General features: G+C 34.7%; 1 protein-coding gene across 4 annotated transcripts in view; it reads left to right on the top strand.

The window, feature by feature from the left end:
• SPATA6 (spermatogenesis associated 6) overlaps window positions 1-24059 on the top strand; it is a 149205-nt gene that overhangs the window by 114498 nt on the left and 10648 nt on the right. For all 4 annotated transcript variants that reach the window (XM_037021958.2, XM_037021957.2, XM_073233899.1 and 1 more), the window contains one exon: window positions 16492-16583. In XM_037021958.2, coding sequence (XP_036877853.1) covers window positions 16492-16583 — 92 coding nt within the window. The remainder of the gene's footprint in view (window positions 1-16491; window positions 16584-24059) is intronic.

Here is a 24059-nt window from a genome sequence, read left to right as displayed (position 1 = left end):
TACCCTAGAAGTTTTATCTTGGAAGGTAACTTTTACATGTTAATTTTAAGAATTAATGGGTCCCCGACTGTTCTATCACCTTCATAATTTACTGTAAAACCTTTGTATTCACCCCTATGGGAGTGGGAGAACTTCTAATTTACATCACTGTTCTTAAATTGGCCCACTAAGCTTTTGAGTGAATACTCTTATTTTGAAACTGTCTGGTTTATCAGATGCCTCCAGCCTTTCCTCTGATCTTTCTTCCTAAGTGTCATCAGTGTCCTTGTAACTACGGGTAGTTTGTCCCCATCTCCTTATATTTTTTAGTTCATGGGAATAGTTTGTCACTTCATTTTATTACAGGTGTACTTCATATATATTTTAGTACTTTTATTGTAGGTACTTCAAAAATTTTTTGATTTCATTATAAGTGATTTGGATTTTAAGTTGTACACCACAATGAGGTTTCACAAAGTGAGCCCATGTGTGAATAGCATTTGGGTAATGTAGCATTACCAACACTCCAGAAGTGCCTCTGGTGCCTCTTTTCATTCACTACATTCCACACTTTCTAATATCTAACAACATATAGATAAGTTTTGTATGTTTTTTGAACATTTCATAAATGGAATCATACAGTATTTATTCTTTATATCTGGTTTCTTTGGCTGCTGCTGATATTTGTGATGTGCATGTGCTTTATTTTCACTGCTGTAAAGCAAGAGTCAGCAAACTGGCCCACAGGCAAATTCCAGACTTAAAAATTTTAAGTGTAGTTTTATTGGAAGGTGGATAGTCTCATTTGTCTGTATGTTATCTATGGCTATTCTCAAGTTACAATAGCAGAGATGAGTTGTGACAGAGACCACATACCCTGCAAAGCTGAGCTATACTATATGGATCTTTACAAGAATAGTTTGCCAACCTCTGCTTTATAGCACTGTAATATGAATACCGTAGTTTCTCAATTTATTCTTTTTATTTGGGTCTATTACTAATAGTGCTATTATCAACATTATCATGTATGTTCTTTGATGAACATATATATGTATTCTTGTTGGATATACTTAAAATGGAATTGATGGCCCATTAAGAATATGTATATTCTTCTGAAAGAGTATACTTCCAGTGGAAGATACTGCCAAAGAGTTTTTCAAAGTGTTCCAGTATCAGTGGTTGAGTTCTAGTTTCCTCACATTCTTACTAACACACTACAACATCCTCTTTTTCTTGTTATACCTATTCCAGTGGGTATGAAGTGATAATGTATTATGGTTTTGTTTTACACATTTTTTAACTTATTGGGGACATTCAGATTTATATTGTGGTTTTGTTCTGGTTGATTGACTTATCATTGTAAAATGTCTTCATATTTAGAAAAGCCTCCTGCCATCAGATATAGTTTGTCTGATATTGTAGCCATACTAACTTTCTTTTGATTAATGTTGGTTGCTATTTTCATCCTTTATTTTCTGCCTTTCTATGTCCTTATATTTAAGGCCTGTGTTTTAAATAGTTGAGTTTTTATTATTTGTTTATTTCTGTATCTACTAAATCTGTGAAGGATTTTTCCTCACTGGGTATAGATGTCTAAATTAGCAGGTGTTCTTCTTCCTGCACTTTAAAAATATAATTCCAGAAAAGGAGGTGTGAGGAGGCCCTCAAGATTGCAGTGTGAGTAGGGTGGCAGAAATCTCCTCCCAAAACCATATATATTTTGAGAATGCAGCAAATACAACTATTCTTAAAAGAGAGACCAGGAGATACAGTAAAACAGCCATGCTACATCTACATCTGTGAGAACTCAGCATCTCACAAAATGGGTAAGATACAAAGCCATGACCCGGTGGGACCCTAGCACTCCCCTACCCCAACTCACCAGCGAGAGGATAAGAATCAGAGTGGGGAGGGAGTGGAAGCACAGGACTGCTAAATAACCAGCCCTAGTAATCTGCCCAGGGAGCACAGACACACATTGCATGGTATACTGGATATTAGAGAAATGGAAAAGTAAAACCCGAGACTGAGACTGTGAGCAGGTCCCCATAGCCAGATCCCCTGAGACAAAAGAAAAGCTGGCACCTTTAAAGTCTGAAAGGGGCAAGGGTTTAACAGGTGAACAAAACTATCCCAACTTAGCCCAGTAGGCTGGGAATCTTAAGGAACTTCAGGCGCCCTAACCCCCTGAGTGACAACCACCTCCAAAGCCCCTTATGGTGATAAGGAGCCTGCTTTTCATTTCCTCCCCCATCCCACTAGCACTGCAAGCAAACTGGCTGACTCGCTATTGCTGCAGACCAGCCGGGGAGCAGTACCACCCACAGCAACCACACAGAGTCTTCTCCCAGCATGCAGCTAACCGGGCTAGATACAGAGGCTGCTGCCAGGGCACAGCTGCCAGGCACAGGCAGAAGAAGCCAGGGCAAAGTCCGGAAGGCAGTAAGGGGTGCTGTTCTCACAGGAGAACACACCCGGTGTGGCACATCAGGGAATTAATCCAGAGACTGCTTCCTGTTGCAGGTAACTGACACGGGCAGCAGAGAAGGGCAAGGCAACCAGCAAGCAGGAAGGGACTCTATTTTCCAAGCCGACACATGCACCACTTGCTGGCAAACACTTCTACTACCATGAAAAGGCAGAAGAACCTGCTCCATTCTAAAATCATTCAAACAATGCCAGAGAGAGGACCTGGTGAAATAGATATAACCAATCCTCCTCAAAAAGAATTCAAAATAAAAGTCATAACCATGCTGATGGAGCTGCAAGGAGATATGAAAGAGTGAAGGGATGAAGTCTGAAGAGAGATGACAGAAATAAAACAATCAATAGAAGGATGTAAGAGCTGACTGGATGAGGTGCAGGAGACTGTGAATGGAATAGAAATCAGAGAACAGGAATACAGAGAAGCTGAGGCAGAGAGAGATAAAAGGATCTCTATGAATTAAAGAATATTAAGGGAACTGTGTGACCAATTCAAATGGAACAATATTCACATAATAGGGGTACCAGAAGAAGAAAAGAAGAAAAAGGGATAGAAAATGTCTTTGAGGAAATAATTGCTGAAAACTTCCCCAAGCTGGGGAAGGAAATAGTCTCTCAGGCTATGGAAGCCCACAGATCTCACAACACAAGGGACCCAAGGAGGATAACACCAAGACATATAATCATCAAAATGGTAAAGATCAAAGACAAGGAGAAGGTATTAAAAGCAGTGAGAGAGAGAAAAAAGATCACCTACAAAGGAAAACCCATCCGGCTATCATCAGACTTCTCAACAGAAACCTTACAGACCAGAAGAGAATGGCATGAAATACTTACTGCAATGAAAAAGAAGGGCCTTGAACCAAGAATACTATATCCAGCAAGATAATCATTTAAATTTGAAGGATGGATTAAAGAATTTCCAGATAAGCAAAAGCCAAGGGAATTTACCTACCAAAAACCACCTCTACAGGGTATTTTAAAGGGACTGCTCTAGATGGAAGTATTCCTAAGGCTAAACAGATGTCATCAGAGAAAATAAAATCACAGCAAAGAGAGCAGACAAGCCAAATACTAAAGGCAAAAAATGAAGTCAACTATGCATAAAAGCAGTCAAAGGAAACACAAAAGAGTACAGATTAAAACACCTAACATATGAAGAGTGGAGGAGGAAGTATAAGAAGGGAGAGAAATGAAGAATCATCAGGCTGTGTTTCTAATAGCATAGTAAGTGAGCCTAAGTTAGACAGTTAGATAGTAATGAAGCTACCCTTGAACCTTTGGTAACCAGGAATCCAAAGACTGCAATGGCAATAAGTATATATCTATTGATAACCACCCTAAATGTAAACGAACTGAATGCACCAATCAAAAGACACAGAGTAATAGAATGGATAAAAAAGCAAGACCCATCTATATGCTGCTTACAAGAGACTCACCTCAAACCCAAAGACATACACAGACTAAAAGTCAAGGGATGGAAAAATATATTTCATGCAAATAGTAGGGAGAAAAAACCAGGTGTTGCAGTACTCTTATCAGACAAAATAGACTTCAAATTCAAGAAAGTAACAAGAGATAAAGAAGGACATTACATAATGATAAAGGGGTCAGTCCAACAAGAGGATATAACCATTAAAAATATCTATGCACCCAACACAGGAGCACTTACATATGTGGAACAAATACTAACAGAATTAAAGGGGGAAATAGAATGCAATGCATTCATTTTAGGAGACTTCAACACACCACTCACTCAATAGGAGAGATCAACCAGACAAAAAATAAGTAAGGACACAGAGGCACTGAACAACACACTAGAACAGATGGACCAAACAGATATCTACAGAACTCTTCACCCAAAGGCAGCAGGATATACATTCTTCTCAAGTGCACATGGAACATTTTCCAGCATAGACCAAATACTAGGCCACAAAAAGAGCCTCAGTAAATACAGAAGCATTGAAATTGTACCAACCAACTACTCAGATAACAAAGGTATAAAACTATAAATCAATTGTAAAAAGAAAACAAAAAGGCTCACAAACACATGGAGACTTAACAACATGCTCCTAAATAATCAATTCATCAATGACCAAATTAAAACAGAGATCAAACAATATATGGAGACAAATGACAACAATAGCACAATGCCCCAACTTCTGTGGGACGCAGTGAAGGCAGTTCTAAGAGAAAAGCATGTAGCAGTCCAGGCCTATTTAAAGAAGGAAGAACAATCCCAAATGAATAGTCTAAAGTCACAATTATTGAAATTGGAAAAAGAAGAACAAATGAGGCCCAAAGTCAGCAGAAGGAGGAACATAATAAAGATCAGAGAAGAAATAAATAAAATTGACAATAATAAAACAATAGAAAAAATCAATGAAACCAAGAGGTGGTTCTTTAAATAAATGAATAGAAAATAAACAACTTAGATAAACCCCAAGCCAGACTTATCAAGAGAAAAAGACAACCTACACTCATAAACAGAATCAGAAATGTGAAAGGAAAAATCATAATGGATCCCACAGAAATACAAAACATTATTACAGAGTACTATTAAAATCTATATGCTAACAAACCAGATAACCTAGAAGAAATGGACAACTTTCTAGAAAAACACAACCTTCCAAGACTGACCAAAGAAGAAACAGAAAATCTATACAGTCCAATTACCAGCAATGAAATTGAATCGGTAATAAAAAAAAAAAACACCAAACAACAAAACACCCGGTCCAGATGGATTCACTGCTGAATTTTATCAGACATTTAGGGAATACATAATACCCATTCTCCTTAAAGTTTTCCAAAAAAGAAGAGGAGGGAATACTTTCAAACTCAGTCTATGAAGCCAGCATCACTCTAATACCAAAACCAGGCAAAGACCCCACAAAAAAAGATAATTACAGACCAATATTCCAGATGAATACAGTTGCAAAAATACTCAACAAAGTATTAGCAAACCAAATTCAAAAATACATCCAGAGGATTATACACCATAATCAAGTGGGATTCATCTTAGGGATGAAAGGATGGTACAACATTTGAAAATCCATCATCATCCACCACATCAACAAAAAGGACAAAAACCACATGATCATCTCTATAGATGCTGAAAAAGAATTTGACAAAATTCAACATCCATTCATGATAAAAACTCTCAACAAAATGTGTATGGAGGGCAAGTACCTCAAGATAATAAAGGCCATATATGATAAACCCACAGCCAACAACATACTTAGCAGCAACAAGCTGTAAGCTTTTCCTTTAAGATTGGGAGTAAGACAAGGATGCCCACTCTCACCACTTTTATTCATCATAGGACTTGAGGTCCTAACCAGAGCAATCAGACAGCACAAAGAAATAAAAGGCATCCATATTGATAAGGAAGAACTCATACTGTCATTATTTGCAGATGACATGATACTGTACATAAAAAAACCTAAAGAATCCACTCCAAAACTACTAGAGCTAATATCTGAATTCCGCAAAGTTGAGGCATACAAAATTAATACACAGATATCTGTTGCTTTCCTATACACTGATGATGAACTAGCAGAACGAGAAATCAGGAAAACAATTCCATTCACAATCGCATCAAAAAGAGTAAATACCTAGGAATAAACCTACCCAAGGAAGTGAAAGACCTATACCCTGAAAACTACAAGACATTCTTAAGAGAAATTAAAGAGGACACTAACAAATGGAAATTCATCCCATGCTATTGGCTAGGAAAAATTAATATTGTCAAAATGGCCATCCTACCTAAAGCAGTCTACAGATTCAATCCAATCACTATCAAAATACCAACAGCATTCTTCAGCAAACTGGAACAAATAGTTCTGAAATTCATATGGAACCACAGAAGATGCCGAATAGCCAAAGCAATCCTGAGAAGGAAGAATAAAGCAGGAGGAATGTCACTTCCCAACTTCAAGCTCTATTACAAAGCCACAGTAATCATGACAATCTCATACTGGCACAAGAACAGAGCCACAGACCAGTAGAACACAATAGAGAGTCCAGATATTAACCCAGACACATATGGTCAATTAATATATGATAAAGGAGCCATTGATATACAGTGGGGTACTGACAGCCTCTTCAACAGCTGGTGTTGGCAAAACTGGACAGCGGCATGTAAGAAAATGAAACAGGATCATTGTCTAACCCCACACACAAAAGTAAATTCGAAATGGATCAAAGACCTGAATGTAAGTCATGAAACCATATAACAGTTAGAGAAAAACATAGGCAAAAATCTCTTGGACATAAACATGAGCAAGTTCTTCATGAATATATCTCCCCAGGCAAGGGAAACAAAAGCAAAAATGAACAAGTAGGGCTATATCAAGCTGAAAAGCTTCTGTACAGCAAAGAACACCATCAATAGAACAAAAAGGCATCCTACAGTATGGGAGAATATATTCATAAATGACGTATCTCATAAAGGGTTGACATCCAAAATATATAAAGAGCCCATGCACCTCAACAAACAAAAGCAAATAATCCAATTAAAAAATGGGCAGAGGATCTGAACAGACACCTCTCCAAAGAAGAAATTCAAATGGCCAACAGGCACATGAAAATATGCTCCACATCACTAATCATCAGAGGAATGCAAATTAAAATCACAATGAGATATCACCTCACACCAGTAAGGATGGCCACAATCCAAAAGACAAACAACAACAAATGTTGGCGAGGATGTGGAGAAAGGGCATTCCTCCTACAGTGCTGGTGGGAATGTAAATTAGTTCAACCATTGTGGAAAGCAGTATGGATGTTCCTCAAAAAACTCAAAATAGAAATACCATTTGACCTAGGAATTCCACTTCTAGGAATTTACCCTAAGAATGCAGCACTCCAGTTTGAAAAAGACATATGCACCCCTATGTTTATTGCAGCACTATTCACAATAGCCAAGAAATGGAATCAACCTAAGTGTCCATCAGTAGATGAATGGATAAAGAAGATGTGGTACATATACACAATGGAATATTATTTAGCCATAAGAAGAAAACAGATCCTACCATTCGCAACAACATGGATGGAGCTAGAGGGTATTATGCTCAGTGAAATAAGCCAGGCGGAGAAAGACAAGTATCAAAAGATTTCACTCATCTGTGGAGTATAAGAACAAAGCAAAAACTGAAGGAACAAAACAGCAACAGACTCACAGAACCCAAGAATGGACTAACAGTTACCAAAGGGAAAGGGAACTGGTGAGGAAGGGTGGGAAGTGAGGGATAAGGGGTAAAAAGGAGCATTACAATTAGCACATGTAAAGTAGGGGGTCACAGGGAAGGCAGTCCAACACAGAGAAGACAAGTCGTGATTCGATTGCATCTTACTATGCCGATGGACAGTGACTGTAGTGGGGTATGTGGTGGGACTTGATAATGGGGGGAGTCTAGTAACCATAATGTTGCTCTGTAATTGTACATTAATGGTACCAAAATGGTAACAAAAAAATGGACAAAATACATAATTCCATTATCTCATGATCTCCATCATTTCCTTGAGAAGTCTGTTGTCAATCTTAGCTTTGTTACTTTGAAGGTAATATCTTTTATCTCTGCCTACTTTTGAATATTTTCTGTTGTCTTTGCTTTTCAAAGATTGGAAAGATGTTCAGATTTCAGGATGCTCAGAGCATCTTGACTCTGTGAATTCATGATTTAAATTAGTTCAGGAAATTCTAACCCATTATCTTTTCAAATATGTTATATTTCCTTTGTTATCAAATATGTTATATATCATTTTATTACTTTTTGGGTGTACAGTTAACATCTATTAGATATTTTAATTTTCTCCCATGGTTTCTTTTACTCCTTTCTGCATCTACGATTCTGTTTTCTCTTGTTTTGAGCCTTTCTTATGAACCTGTTTTCTAGTACACTGATCTTATCATCTGTTTATAATATGTTGCTAAACTCAGCTGTTAAGTTTATTTCAACTATTTAATTTTTTTATATAAAATATCTCTCTGATTAACTTTTATAGATGTCAAATCTTTGAGAATCTTTAATCTATATTTCTATTTTGTCCAATTTTTCACCTATTTTCTTGAACATGTTGAATATAACTACTTAAAATGCTTGTCTCCTAACTCCAATGCCTGGATTACATTAATGATCTGCTTCCTTTGTCTTTTTTATGCTGCTTACCAGTCATATTGTACTCTCTGTGTACCACTTATTTCATAAATAATTCCCAAACATTATGTTTAAAAGAACTTTTGATTTCTCCAGGTGATGAGAGAGTTCCCTCTTTCCTCTACTAGGCAGGTAGCATCAGAGGCTAATAACCTTCATTCAAAAAAGACCAAACTGGGTTGAGGCTATTTTGATGTTTTATTAAGTCTCAGTTTACCTTTAATCAAACTTGGTGAATCTCATTTCAGCCCTCTTTTGCAAGCATTAGTCTCTAGTGTTTTCAAGTTAGAGCCTTTCAGTTTTTTGTTTTCTCAGTACCAAGAAACTGAGACAGTTTCTGCCCTGCTTGCCAGAGGTTTTAGGCTTACTTTCTTAAGTTTGCATAATAGGAAGCTTCAGAAATTATTCTTGTATTTGAGTCCCCTGTACTTGGTTTTTTGTGACACCTGCTCTGCATAGTCATCAAGATGTTTTCTAGTTTCTCTGTCCACCAGTTTCAGTCCTGTGACCAGTTTTAGTTGCTCTCAGAATTCAGCTGCCCTCATAAATGTGACTGCAAATGCTCAAGTGCCAGTTCACCAGTTTTCAAGGCTTTCAACTCTCATCAGTTGTGTTATCAAAGTCTTTCTTCCTGATGAATGTTAGGTGCCATCTGATTGTATGGCATGGTTCTTTTGCTTTTCAGTCATTTTTGGATTAGCTTGTTACTCCTAAACTAGCATAGCTTCAGAATTTAGCAAATATCTTGACAGGGAACTTCTGTGTGTTTGAGATTCTTCTAGTCTTCAGTTTTACCTCTCCAGCTTGGAGCAATTCACAGAAACATCCTATGGGGTGGATTGCCCCCAAAATAGCCTTTGCCTTAGCCAATACCAGGTCTTTTAGCTTAACTAGTCCCAGTTTGCTTAGTGTCTCCAGTTTAAAAATAGTTAACAGGTCCTTAAGTGTCAACACAACCTCCAAGGTTTTTGCTTCATGTGTTTGCAGGGTCTCTTGTCCTGATAAATCTTTACCTCTTAAGCACCATGAAACTGTACCATATCTACTCTACTTTTCAGATGTTTGGGAAGCTAGCTTTATATCCTCTAGGTTCATGCAGCTTCATAAATCAATAAATGTCATGATGAGAAACTGACTCTGTATCTAAGTCCTCATAGAACTCCAGCTCATCATTCCAGTTTCATACAACCATCAAAAGTTTTGCTAGTTTCTTTGTGTCACAGAAATGACCCTTGAATTAAATGATTCAAGTCTTGGTCCTCAGTCTCTAGCCCATGCTCAGATTGTGCAACTGCTCTGAGGTAAAATGGAGAAACATCACCAGTCCACCTTTAAAAGATTCTGTTCTCTCATCTTCATTTTTTGTACACATTTCTAGTATCTCTCATCTTCATTTTTTGCACACATTTCTAGTAGCTTTAAAATGTAAATTTTTATTTTTTCTGGTTTTTCTAGTTTTCAGAGCATTGGTTTGCTGTGAGTTCTTCTAATGCAAAAACAATTTCAGCATGTTTATTTGAGGGATTTGCAATGGTTTTTTTTCTTTTTTAATTGCTGCCAAACAAGTTACCACAAATATAGAGGCTCAAATTCATTATCTTACATTTCTATAGACCTGAGATCTGACATGGGTCTCACTATGCTAAAATTAAGGTATCAATAGGGCTGCTTTCTTTCTAGAGTTCCTAAGGAAGTATCCATTTCCTTTTTTTTTCTAGCTTCTAATGACCACTTATATTCCTTGGCTTGTGGCTACTTTACTCATTTGTAAAGCCAGAAGCATTGCATCTCCCTGACTCCTGTTCTTAGTCACAACTCCTGTCTGACCACGACGAGGAACGAACGGTTTTCTGCTTTTAAAAATTCATTCGATTAGATTGGGCCACCCAGATAATCCAAGGTAATCTCCCCTTCTCAAGATCTTTAGCTTTGAATCAAATCTGTAAAATTCCCTGTTGCACCTAAGGTAATATATTCACTGGATCTGGTAATTAAGGCATAGACATCTTTGGGAACCGTTATTCTATCTACCACACTCTGCCTCTAACATCTTTGTAGAATTCCCTTCTCCAGCAATTTTTAGTAATTTTTTTCTTGTCTGTTTTCAGAAGTTTAATATTATACATTAGGTTTGAATTTCTTTGTATTATTCAGTTTGTCATTTGTGGTGCTTCTTAAAAAGCTTATGGTAGGCTTTTTCTGTGTGTGCCATATGTCTCTTAAGGTCTTTTATTTTCATTCCTGGACATTTTATGATACGCATTTTTTAAAATATTGTGAATAAAGTCCAGTCTGTGACTTGCATGTTTGTATTCTTAGTAGAAGACCGTGAATAGAATTTCTTAATTAAATGCAGCCCAGTTTCTCAATTACCCCATGTAAGAACACTGTCTAACCATGGTTTTAAAGTATTCTCTTATTTTAAAAATATTTTACCCTGTGGCCTTTCACATTAGATCTACAATGCATGTGGATTTGCTTTGTATATATAAGGTGAGATTTGGATCAAAGTTCATTCCCTCCACCCCCATGTGATTATGATCCAGTATCTTTCTTCAAGTGGCATTCTTTTCCTCAATGTCTTTATGTGGAAATAGTCTTGGATTCCATTCTATTTCATTGATCTGATATATGTGAATGTTTCTGGATTTTCTTCTATTCTATTGGTTTAATTGTCTAATTTTGTACTAATACTATAATTTTTCAATTGCTGTAGGTTTATCATAACTTTTGATATCTAATGGCATCAGTCCTTCAGCTTTATCCTTGCTTGCAGATTGCTGTGGCCATTCTTAATTTTTTGAACTTCCATCTGCATTCCAGAATAAGCTTGTCAGTTATAAAAAACCTGCTAGGATCTTTATTGGGATTGCACTGAATCTGTGTTTTATTAAATTGAGCTGACATCATACCACTATTAAATCTTCCAATCCATGAAAATTGTCTTTTAAAAATAATTTAGATCTTTAATTTTTCCCAATTATATCATAGTTTTCATTTTAGAAGTGTACATCTTTGAGTAGATTTATCCCAACACACTTGATATTTTTATTCTGTTATAAATTGTATCTTTTAAAATTCTACCTCCTATTTGTTGTTGGTATAAGGACTTATAGGTTTTTGTAGATTTTGTGACTTTGTATCCAGTGACTTCCTTCCATCTATATTGTAATAGATGGTAGTTTGGGGATATAATCATATAATCTATAAAGACATTTTTATTTCTCCCTGTCAAATATTTATGCTTTTTATTTATTTTTCTTGTGTTATAACATGATGTAGGATTTCTAAAACAATATCAAATAGAAGTAGTGAAAGAGGACATCCTGTATTATTTGACATCCAAAGAGGAAAACTTTTTGTAATTCAACATTAAGTATGATGCTATAGATTTTTTGTGGGTATTCTTTGTCAGATTATGTAAATTCCTTCTATTCCTTATTTTCTAAGAGTTTATATTTTTTACTACAAATGTAGTTTTATCACATTACATCTTTGAGGTGATTTTATGCTTTTCTTAATGTTATGAGTTACTTGATATTCAAGTGTTAAACCATGCTTACATGCTTAGAGCAAAACTGTCATAATTTTTAAAAATATTTCTATAACTGGTTTTAATTTGCTAATATTTTACCTAGGATTTTTATATCTAAATTAATGATAGTGATTGTTCTGTAGGTTTCCTTCCTTTTACTGTCCTCAGGTTTTGGCTGGCTTCAAATAAATGAATTGGGAAATATTCCCAATCATTCTCTGCAAGAGTTTGTATAAATTATTTCTTAAATGTTTTAAATAAATAAGCCCATCTTCATAGGAGAGTTTTCAGTAATGAATTTAGTTTGCTAATTTCATTTCATTGTAGCCAGATAACACTGTATGATTTCTGCCCTTTTAAATTTATTGAGACTCATGTCATAGGCTAACATGTGGTCTCTCTTGGATGATTTCCCACGTATACTTAAGGAGAATGTATATTCTGCTGTTGAGAGTGTTCTATAGATGCCTGTTAAATCTGGCTGGTTTATAGTTCTGTTTAAGTTCATTTCCTTGTTGATCTTCTGTCTGATTTTTCTATCCATTGTTAAAAGTGAAGTATTGAAGTATGTAACTAATATGTTGCAGAAGTTTCTCATTCTTGGACTGTATTAGGGTTCTCCAGAGAAACAGAAGCAGCAGAATATATGTATACATGCATATGTGTACACTCACATTTATACACACATACATAGATTGAGAGAGTAAGAGAGAGAAATTTTAAAGAACTGGCTCACACAATTGTGGAGGCTTGGTGAGTCCAGAATCTGATGGGATAGGCTGTCAGGCTCAATACTCAGAGGAAGAATTAAAGTTTGACCCCAAAGACAGTCTCTTGGCAGAATTTTTTCTTTCATGGAGGAAAACCAGTCTCTGTTCTGTAAAGTCCTTCAGTTGACTGGAAGAAGCCTACCCACATTATGGAGGGCAATATGCTTTATGCATAGTCTATCAATTTAAATGTTAATCTCATCCATAAAAGCTTCAAGAAACATCCAGAATAATGTTTAGCCAAATATCTGAGCATGATGGCTGAAACACACATAAAGTTAACCACCACATATGCCTTTTCACACTGCCTCTAGCAACTTGTCAAAGTTACCATTTAAGGGTTAGGCAATCTTCCCTTTAGACTTTATTATCCTCTATTACACTTATAATATAAACCAAGTTATAGAATTAGAAAGACCTGAGCTCAAGCACTCTCTAAATTTTCTCTATGCTATGAATTAGGAAATTAAAGCTGTTAGGGTTAAGTGATTTGTCTAGAGTGATAATGCAAATTAGAATTAGTGATCAATTCTATTTGAATTCTTATCCTTATACAGTTACTTACAAATTATGTTTTGAATTTGATTGCAATAAGATACATCTTACAGAGTTTTTAACTCCATACGAGAATTACATTTGTTTGAGAATAACAGGTGTATATTTTATTTAAATACTATGTAATTAGTGAAGTAGCTGCCCTTTGTTCTGGCTTTGTTTCAGGCTATTTAACCACTTTTGTTCTAAATTTTTCACTTTGCAAGCATGAGGATACATTTTATTTCTTTGTCCTAGAGTTATTCTATGTGTAATATCAGTTACATGTGCATAAAATAGTGATCATTGATGAAAGGACTCTAAAGAGGAATTTTAACTTAGTGCCAATTTCAGGGAAGGAGAGTCCCAAAGCTTCCTTTAATAACATTTCATTTGTTGTTGACTTTTGCTGAAAAAAAAATGTTTCTTCATGGAAATCCTGAAAATATTTCTTCTGGGCTATATTATTTCAGAATACCCTCATACAAAACAGTCTAAATAGATAATAGCTTTTAAAAGAGCTTGAGTCAATAATTTGCATTTAAGAGAAAAATCTAATGACTTGAGAAGGTGGTTTTGATTTCATAGTCCAGAATATATTGCATTCATAGTCCAGAGGCAATATAATATTAGTCAAGTGAAATCTGCCACAGTAACTTGCTCTTTGGGCAAGTTATTTATTTATTTATTTTGAGTTTCAGTATCATTTTCATGAGGTTATTGAAGGTTTAAATGATATCCACACAAAAAGCACCTAACTTGATCCCAAATACCTAGAAGGAACTCAGCAAATCTGGGTGTCATCCATCTTTTTCTATATTTACATCCTGGCAAGTGGGAGCATTGGTGAGGAATAAGAAGGGAATCATTTCTCCATGCCCTAGGAATGTATTTTCTGGCGCTAACAAGAATGATACATCTCTTTAAATGCTTGCTTTACCCATAGTTAAGAGCTTATAATGAAGTGTGATGTTTGTTGCCTCTTTGCTTTTGTATAACTCTATCTTTAAAAAAAAAGACCGTGTGTCTTGAATGTATAAATAATGTCACAAAATATAGTCTTAAAATTTGAAAGGAATAAACATTAAAGGTTTATTCTAGTCCTTTTTGTTTCTTGGGGAAGAATTCCCCTCATGAAATCCTTGATCTAGATGGGTATCAGTACTCTGCATGAATAGTTTAGTGATTGCAATCTTATGATCTGAAACAGACAGTTCTGTTTTTAGAATGCTCCATTACTTAAAAACTTCTTCCTTATTTTGTCCTCCCATATGTCTCCTAATAATTTTACCCTTTGGTCCATTCTACTCATTGAGCTTCATAAAAAAAACCTGTTCCACATGTGTGCAGGAACCATGTCTTAGTCATCTCTCTGTCCTCAGAGCCCAGGATAGAAAGTATCCAACTCAAAAGAGGGATTTTATTTAATGAATAAGTGAGATTCAGGCTTTTTTAAAGGTAATTTTATATATCTTTTCATATATAAACTTTAAAAATGTAGTCAACATTTTTTTATTACTCCTGCCTGGATAAAATTAATTTTCTCAACTTTATTGATAAAATTAAATGAGGAATATTGTTTTATGTCTCATTTCACTTATTACGTAATCTAGCAATTAATAACTTTTCCCCAGGATACAATTTAAAAACTCAGTATTATTTACATCTCTTTCATTCATTTCTTCTTTTAACATAATCGATTTCTGAAGGTTAAAAACATATTACATTGCTTTTTTTTCCCTTACACTTGCTTTTGTAGTGGCTTTCTCACTCATTACAGGCAATTGCATTTTATGTGATATTAATGAGTAAATGCTTCACTTCATTGACTTATCAGACTGGACAGAAATAAGCAACATTCAGCTACATGCTATTTAAGAAAAAGATCTAAAACCTAATAATAAGGAAAGATTGAAAAATATGTACCACCCAAGCACTAACTAAAAGAAAGCCATTGTAACTATATTAATAGTAAACCGAAAAAAGTTAAGGGAAAAAAGCATTAATAGAAATAAATGGAGTTACTTCATGATGATAAAAGAGCTCAGTTCACCTAGAAGCTACAATAATTCTAAATATATATATTCATATTTTCTGTGATTTTTAAGCTTGCTCTATATTTATTGCTTAAATTTTTTAACTGAATGCTCTTTCTGATTGTATGCCATCAACAATTTTTTAAATTAATTTTTCTTCATAATCTTTGTTAAGCTGATTTCTTATATACAGTGAGTCCCTTATTAATACTTATCCTTATAAAAATCTTTTTATGCTCACTGGTTCCTTTTTTTATCAGTTCTCTTTATTTCTGTTCCTGTTTGACTAAGGAACAAGGGTATTGGCTAGCAGTTGAGAAAGATATTTGATACTCAATTATATTAAATTATTATATATAAGAACATAATTACCATGAATGTTATAGTTCACAAAGCTATCTCTTTAAAATCCTATTTCTTATGCCCTTGAATGTGTCTGTTAGAGGTTAAGAACAGGATGCCACAGAAGGAGGAGTAGCTATGTATTTTGATTCCAACTACCTTGTTTTTCATTTTTACTTCTTGTGGCTTATTTTGGCTTACGACTAATAATTCTAAGTTACTGGCTTTTGTAAGCCATAGGTACCTGTTAAAGAACTTAGATCTATGTAGTTTTCACAAATACTACTTTCTTCAGAGTGCAGGTACAGTTTTTTAGGAGTTCATGTAGCAATGTGTATGATATACAAACATCAGATGACATTTTGTAGTGTCTTTCTATTTCCATTCATTTCCTATTCCTATTCATTTACTGATGCATGAAACATCTACTGGATGTCTAGTCTTTGATAAACAGTATTAACAGAAATATAATAAAACTGAATTTGTTTTATTGAACAGAATACTTAATTCTCACTTACCCTTTTGCTTCTTTCCTAAGAAATCCAAGCATTTAATTCAAGTTCTTATAATGGGTTGGGGGAGTACATTTCCCAAAGAACTACAGGCATCATTATAAGTATAAAGTGAATTAATGGAAATCTTTAATTTTTCAGGATGAGAAAGACCTAGAGAAAGATGATGAACTGGAATTGAAAAGAGATTTTTTATACAGAGACTCTGCCTACGACAGTGACCCAGAGTATAGGTATGAGCTTGATTAATGCAGTTTATACAGATCTTCTCAGAGTATGTATAAAAATAACCTGCCTTTTAATCTGGATTTGTGGGAAATTTAGGCCCAAATTAATAATTATTTATTGATTGATATTTAAAATTTTTAACTATATGAATCCCTTTTAAAATATCTTGTTTGCATTACCGCAGTTTTTCAATGAAAACAAATATAATCAATTAATGGTGATACCTTTCATCTTAAGATTTACAGTGTATTTGTCTGTCCTGCAAATCCACATATTCATAGATTATTTCATGATAAATTTATTCTTATGCAAACCATCGTTTCTATAATTTTAGGCCATGAGTAAGCTTTTTTAAATTGAAATATAATTGATATGTAATGTTATATTAGTTTCTGGTGTACAACATAATTCAAAAATTATACACATTATGAAATGCTCACTACAATAAGTGAGTTAACAATCTGTCACCACACAAAGTTATTACAATATTGTAGACTATACTCCCTATGCTGTATTTTTCATCCCCGTTTACAACGAGTAAGCCTTTTTTTAATAACATAAGAGAAATTCTGTTCTTATAGCCTAAAATTTCAAAAATATTAGTAATAAAATTTTTGTAAGATTATACTATCAAATCCTTAAAGACATTTGAGAGCTCTGTGTCAATTACTATAAAATATGGTATTAAAAACTGAATATAAATTGTGAGTTTATATAACTAAAGGTTCTCTGAATCTTTGGTGCTGTACCACTGATTACTATATAGCCTCCACCTTAATGAGTTTCCTGAAAAACAAGCATAAGAAAAAAGCTCCCAGTAGTGGAATATGTGCTAACTGAAGTTTTGGACTGAACTCTCTGCTCTTTATCCTGGTAAGCCAGGCTAGACATTCTATGAATGTGTGAGGAATTTTCCTTTTGCCCCTTACACAGAGCATAACTGTGTACTCCTTTCACAAAGTTAAGATCAACCTGGACCTGTCATCAAGGTAAATAGTATATTATAGGTAGCTTTAAATAAGAAGCAATCCAAACAGGAAAAGAAGGCCCAAGAAAGTTAACACCTTGAGGAACAAGAATTTTTGCATTTATTGTTTTACTCAAAGTTCTGTTACCTAGATTGCTACTATATGAATTAGCATCCCAATTTTGGGTCCTTAATCCATATAATTAATTCTAGCATGGTTGAGAATTGAGTAAGGTTGATAAACGAATCTGATTTTAAAAACTTTGTATGCAAAATAGTTACCTGGCTTGCTTCTTAAAAATATATATTTTGACTTTTAAGCCCATAGATTCTGGTTCCTTACATCTAGGGATGAGTCCTAGAAATCTGCCTTTTAAAGAATATCATGGGTGATTCTAATGCAGGTAGTATAAGGAACACATTTTGAAAGCACTGGTCTCTGTTTAAAGTTTACCATAAACCTCAGTATGGCTCTTTTCCGTTTTATCAAGCAATGTTAATGGCCAGGCTTTTGGTCACTCAAGATGGTTTCAAGAGAGAGAGTTAAGTAGAGTATCAGAAAAGTTCCATTTACACATTTTTGAGATTAGTTTACATTCTTTGCCATTTTTCTCGTGTGCATACATTGACCAATAGGACAGAGTGGTCAGTATTTCAAGAGTACTTTTATGAAAGTATTTTTTAAGAGTAGACTTTCATAAGAGTATTTCAGATATTAGCTCCAGAAGCTAACATCAGGAGGGATTACTGAAATGATCAGGGTATTATTTTAGTTTTATCCCCAAGTCATATTATATACTAGGCCAAGAAGTCACTCCCATTCCAATTTCCCTCTCAAAGATGAGAGAACCTACACTCAATCACATGCTTGTCTTAAATCTTCCATCAGCAGAGGTCAGGAGGGAGCTTGGGCTCTTGGCTTACTATCACCCCCCTGCAGACACGCATTGACATGGCTTGAGAGAAGGTCCGCGTGGAACTCTGGTATGGCTGAGTAATGAACTCAGCAAATCCTCCCCCCAAAACAACAACAAAACTAGACAGAATTGTCAAAACAATGATTTAAAGACGGGAAATTGACCAAAGATGTAACGAATTGTGAAGTGTTTATCAAGAAAATCTACTGAACCTCAATACGAGCAGTAGGAGTCTGTGGCATTTTGCCTGGAGCTCCCCTCCCTATTCCTTGTCCCTCAGTTCCTTGGCACAAAAGTGCCCTGGGGCAGTCATGCTGAAAGACTGGCAGCTCTGCCTCTAGAGGGACTGACTTTATATGAAGCAGAACATGGGAAGTTCCCTATACAGGGAGCTAATAGAAACAATACTACTGATCCCACTGGCAAACTATGAGGGAAAGCTTGAGATACTACTGATTGTTGGGGCAGACAACAAAGATTCAGTCAGGATAGCCAAAGTTGGCCTTGATAAAGTTATATGTATCCCTGGTAGTCTGTAACATTTTGTGTATGCATATGTCTGTAAATATGTTCAGGAAAGACTGGAGAGAGTCTTAAGGAACTACTGATCCATGGTCAAACGTGAGAACCTTTGAAGGAAGAAAGTAAACTCCAGGGCTGACTTGTAAACTGGATAGACTTTGAGTGTATTCTCCAAGCCATACATATGTCCATTGGCAAAAGTTGGAAGCCTTACAGGTTCATTTACAAGGACCAATCATTTGTTGGTCACCAAGCTATGCTGACCCAGGGGCAGCCCCTAGGAGACCAGGCTAAAAATAGAAACAATAGTTTTAAAAAAAGAAAAGAAACAAAAGATGCCACCAACTACACAGTGCACAAGAAGCAGACTTGACTGTATTGTCCAGGCAAGTCACTAAACAAATAACCAAAACAGCAACAACTCTGCTAAGGAGATCAGAATTCAGAATTGCTGCAATTTTTATCTATAATGTTGTTTTCAACCAAAAATTATGAGATACAAAGAAATAGGAAAGTGTGACATATGCACATGAAAAAGGAGTTGCTACCATCTCTGAGGAGGCCCAGATGTTGGATTGAGCATCAATGTTCAAAGAACTAAAGGAAACCATATTTAAACAATTAAAGGGAAGTATAATGACAATGACTCATCAAATAGAGAATATTAATGAAGGAATAGAAATTATTTATTTCATGTTTTCCTCAGCAAAAAGCATGCCCAGGACTCAATACTTTATTCTATAATCTAGATATACATTGTGGTTGTCAGCCATGATATCCAGTATTTTCTGCAGGAAGAGCAAAATATGAAATTAGAGTGTTCATTATTTCATCATCCAGGCATCAGCCTATCCATGCTAGCTAGTTGTCCTGTGTCTTCCATCACCTTTGAATATGAAATTAATTTGGAAGAAATCTCTTATCAAGGAGTTAAATGACCTTTTACTTCCAAAACTTCTAGACTTCATTATTCATTATTGAATTCCACATACTTCCAGTTAAAAAAACTAGACATGAAACTGACCTAATGTGTTGTACAGTGAGATATTTGTTTTACCCCATTAAATAAAATAACATTTTTTTATTTCTAAAGGCAATTATCACTAAAACTCAAAGAATTACAATTTGAGCATAATGCCATGAAATATTACTTATTATGACTCCCAAAGATAACTTGGGATTGCTGCTAATTATATTTTCCATGCCATCACCTAGTCAGCAGTCTATCTACCTAATAATATATAGTTAGGGCCACAATTTTGATGTCTTTAATGACAACTTATGACATTGTATTTTTGTATGGTATCTTCAAAGATACAAAATGCTTCTCAGATTTTGTTAGTCCATAATAAAATCTCTCCCTATCATCTTTCATGAACTTCAAAACTTCAAATATTTCCTACCTTCTATCCCTCCATCCAATGTCTATAGAGCACATGTCACATCCTCAGTATTATTTCATGTGTCTTGTCAGTCCAAGTTTAGCTTGATCAGAAACTTTTTTAGGGAAGGAATTAATTTCTTGTATTATAAAACATGTTTGATTATACTGACTCTTAGATCACAAGTCTCAAGTATAGAATATCAATTATCTTTAAAAGTAAGTTTCAACTCTGGTTCTTTGAGTACAAATGGCACATAGCCAATTTTTAAAATTCTCATGACCTTCCAGATATTTCCTAGAATTAATATCCTTTGGGTAGCAGATCCATATTACTTTCTAACCTTTTCCATGTATATCACCTTATAGAGATTTTGTCTGATGACTGTAGAGTAGTATGTGCTTGGTCTTCACTTGATTCCTGAGGAGAGAAACACCATCAGAGTTTCAAGTGAGGTCACCCTTTCCTAAGCAAAAAGCTAGTCATGCCCTTTGTCTCCTAGTTCATGCCAAGCTACCTAAGACCTTTCTCTTCTCTGCATATATGGTGGGTTTTAAAAAATAAAATTATAATTTATATTTTATCATCACTTAGGATTTGAAACTGCCCAATTCTCAAATATTGTCCTGGTCTTCTTTTAACATTTAAACGTATTAATATACCCATTAATGGGGTTTCAGAATTGACTTAATTCTCAAGAATAAGCTGCTTAAAAAAATGTACTGCAATAATAAAATAACAATATCATCCCTGCTTTGAAGGTAACCATTTTAAGGTATATAGTACTCCTGCAGTATTTTGTACAGTATATATAGTAGGAACTCCCTAAGTGCTTTGCGTGAATGAATTCCAGAGATACTATAAAAGACTTTTTAGTGTCACTTAACATTTTAAACTTATTAATATACCCAGTAATGGGGATTCAGAACTGACTCAATATGTTCACAGTTCATTAATTAGAGAGCCAGTGCTTCCATGTCTGGAAGTAAATATTGTTTTTGGGATTCTAATACTCTTTGCACCTATCAGTGGACCATATTGGAACCTGTTTTGTGTTCACATCTCTGTTTTGCAATTTACTTCTAGACTGATGCAATTCCCAGATTTTCTCCAGAGAACCATAATACTGTTTACTCAATTGAAAAAGTTTGCAATTTAAATATAAATAAACTTCCTACCAAATTTTACAAGCTCTAAAAGCAGTAGAATGTCTATTTTGGCCACTTTAGCTGTTCTTTATAGAACCTTATCAGATTCACAATTGCTCCTAAAAAGCTTTCTGAATTTTATTTATTCATTGCAAGCCACTGAGGTGGTATTTTAAGACAGTTTTGAGACATGAACAAAAATGTATTGTCTAATGGAACCAAAGGAGTAGCAAGTCTATGCCTGATAACATTAAATATGGTAATTTATAATAGGTATTTGGAATTTGGTTTATAATCTCAGAAAAACCTACACAATGCTTTTTAAATTTAGCTTTACTTCTCCTTACCAATCTGAGAATTGGGTAGTGGTATGTGTTAGAAATTCAAAGTTCTGTTGAGTAGGTTTATTATGTACTATAGTAATTGTCTATAGTCTGGCAACTAAACAAAATATAAAGTTCAGAAAAGAACATATTATCTGGCCATGAGTATACCGTAAATTTGCTGATTAAGCAAGTTGATAGGGACAGATCCATGTCTTAGAAGTTTTAATTAGTGCATGACTTGCTACAAAATAAAACAAAACAACCAACTGAATAAAACACAACATGTGGGACTCCTGAAAAAGTATGAGGGAGCAGAGGCAAATAGAGGAACTTCGGCTGGTAGATATGTTTGCAGAGGTATGGAGTACATGCAGAAGTTTTACTGTTAATGTATTGGTATGTGTGATTTCCTTATTATGTAACTCAAATTGACCAACTGTTTTAAGTGACAGCAGGAGTTAAGCTTGGTAAGATTGTATGAAAGAAATTGTATTTAATGGCTATTTCTTGAGCAAAGCTAATGAAGGAAATTTGGTAACTATCAAAGCAATAGCACTGAGACTTGGCTAAGGCTTTTTGAAAAAATTTTAAAGCTTATACAGATATTATTAGAAATAGTTTTAATTACCTCTTAGGACAATATAAAGATAGAACTAATAATAATCATGTTTTAAAATACTACAGTTACCCTAGAGATTGTATCATTTTCAAAATTTTAGAGTGTGAAAGAGGTGGTACCAAGTGTAAAGAATGTTTGGCAGGATCTAGTAAATATTGCTAGGAAATATGAGGCAGAATCCCTTTTTATCAAAGTCATCAGAAACTAAAGATCTATTGCCATGGTTCATGGAAGTGAAATTTTAAAAACTTACTATGAAATATATTAACTGTAACTGTAACAGAGAAATATATTTAAGGTTTGTACATCTTAAACAACAACAATAATAATGAATACCCATTTACTCACTATCCAGCTTAAGAAATGTAATATATAGCCAATACCTATAAAGCCACCTTGTGCCCCTAACCAACTGCATCTCTTTCTAAGAGGTAACTGTTAATTGTGACTTTTCTGTTAACTCTTCTCCTTTCTTTTCTTCAAAATTATACCACACATATATCTATTCTTAAGTAATAAATTATTTAATTTTCCTTGTTTTAAGCTTTATATAATGTAAATATAACTTCATATTGTTTGAAGTTTGCTTCCTTTCATTCAGTTGACTTTTCAGTTTCATCCATATTGATGCATATAGCTATAGATCATCAATGTTCCCTACTGTATGTTATACCATTGTATGTGTGTACCACAATTTGATTTATGTGTTCTAATAGATGGATATTTAGGATGCTTCCAGTTCTTAACTCTATTATAAAGAGTGTTATTATGAACATATTTGTACATGTCTCCTAGTAAATGTGCAAGAATTTTGCTGGTGTTCCTAGGAGTGGAATTACTGGGTCCAAGTTGCATATTCAGCCTTATTGGGTCATGCCAAACTGTTTTCCAAAGTGGGTGTATAAATGTTCTCCATTCCTTTATATCCTCACTGACACCATATAAAGCTCTAAGAATGATAACACAGGCACTCCATGCCTTTTTTTGTGTGTGTGGTCATTTTACTTGTTCACATGGGGGATTGACTTCAAGCCAAACAGCAAATTCTTCTTAACAGATACCCAACTCCAAGATTTCCTGTTTCACAACTAACAATAGAAGTAACATCATGGGACTGATATTGCAGGGAGGAAGTTGTTTGTGTCAAGTGAGATTCAAATGTATGAAGAAAATATTTGGAGCATTTAATAGCCAAGACATACAGTTTTATATGGCACAAATTTCATAATCTCTAACATGCCTGAGATGTCTTATCTATAACAAGTACTTAGTTTTATTGAAGTAGGTCAATTATTTATTTAGAAAAATAAAATAAGCTCCATCTTTGAAAAAGTTAACATTTTATTTCTAGCTAATGATAGGTTAAGCCCAGAGCTTAATGTTTAATGATAGTAAAATTATAACTTGAGTATGTTTAAAAAGTGCTTTCAAGCCTTTAGAGTTGCCTTTTCTTCCCTGTTACCATTAGAACTAGCCTTGTTCTGGCCTATTTCTTTGCTTCCTACCTGTTCTTTTTCTTTTTTTTCTCTTCAAACCCCTCAGAATTACAGTGGATCCCTATCGCTTCAAATATAGAGTCTTTTTTCTTATTCTCCATTTT

Source organism: Manis javanica, chromosome 4 (assembly GCF_040802235.1).
Source record: "Manis javanica isolate MJ-LG chromosome 4, MJ_LKY, whole genome shotgun sequence".
NCBI lineage: Eukaryota > Metazoa > Chordata > Mammalia > Pholidota > Manidae > Manis > Manis javanica.
This window is presented reverse-complemented; position numbering and strand designations above follow the sequence as displayed.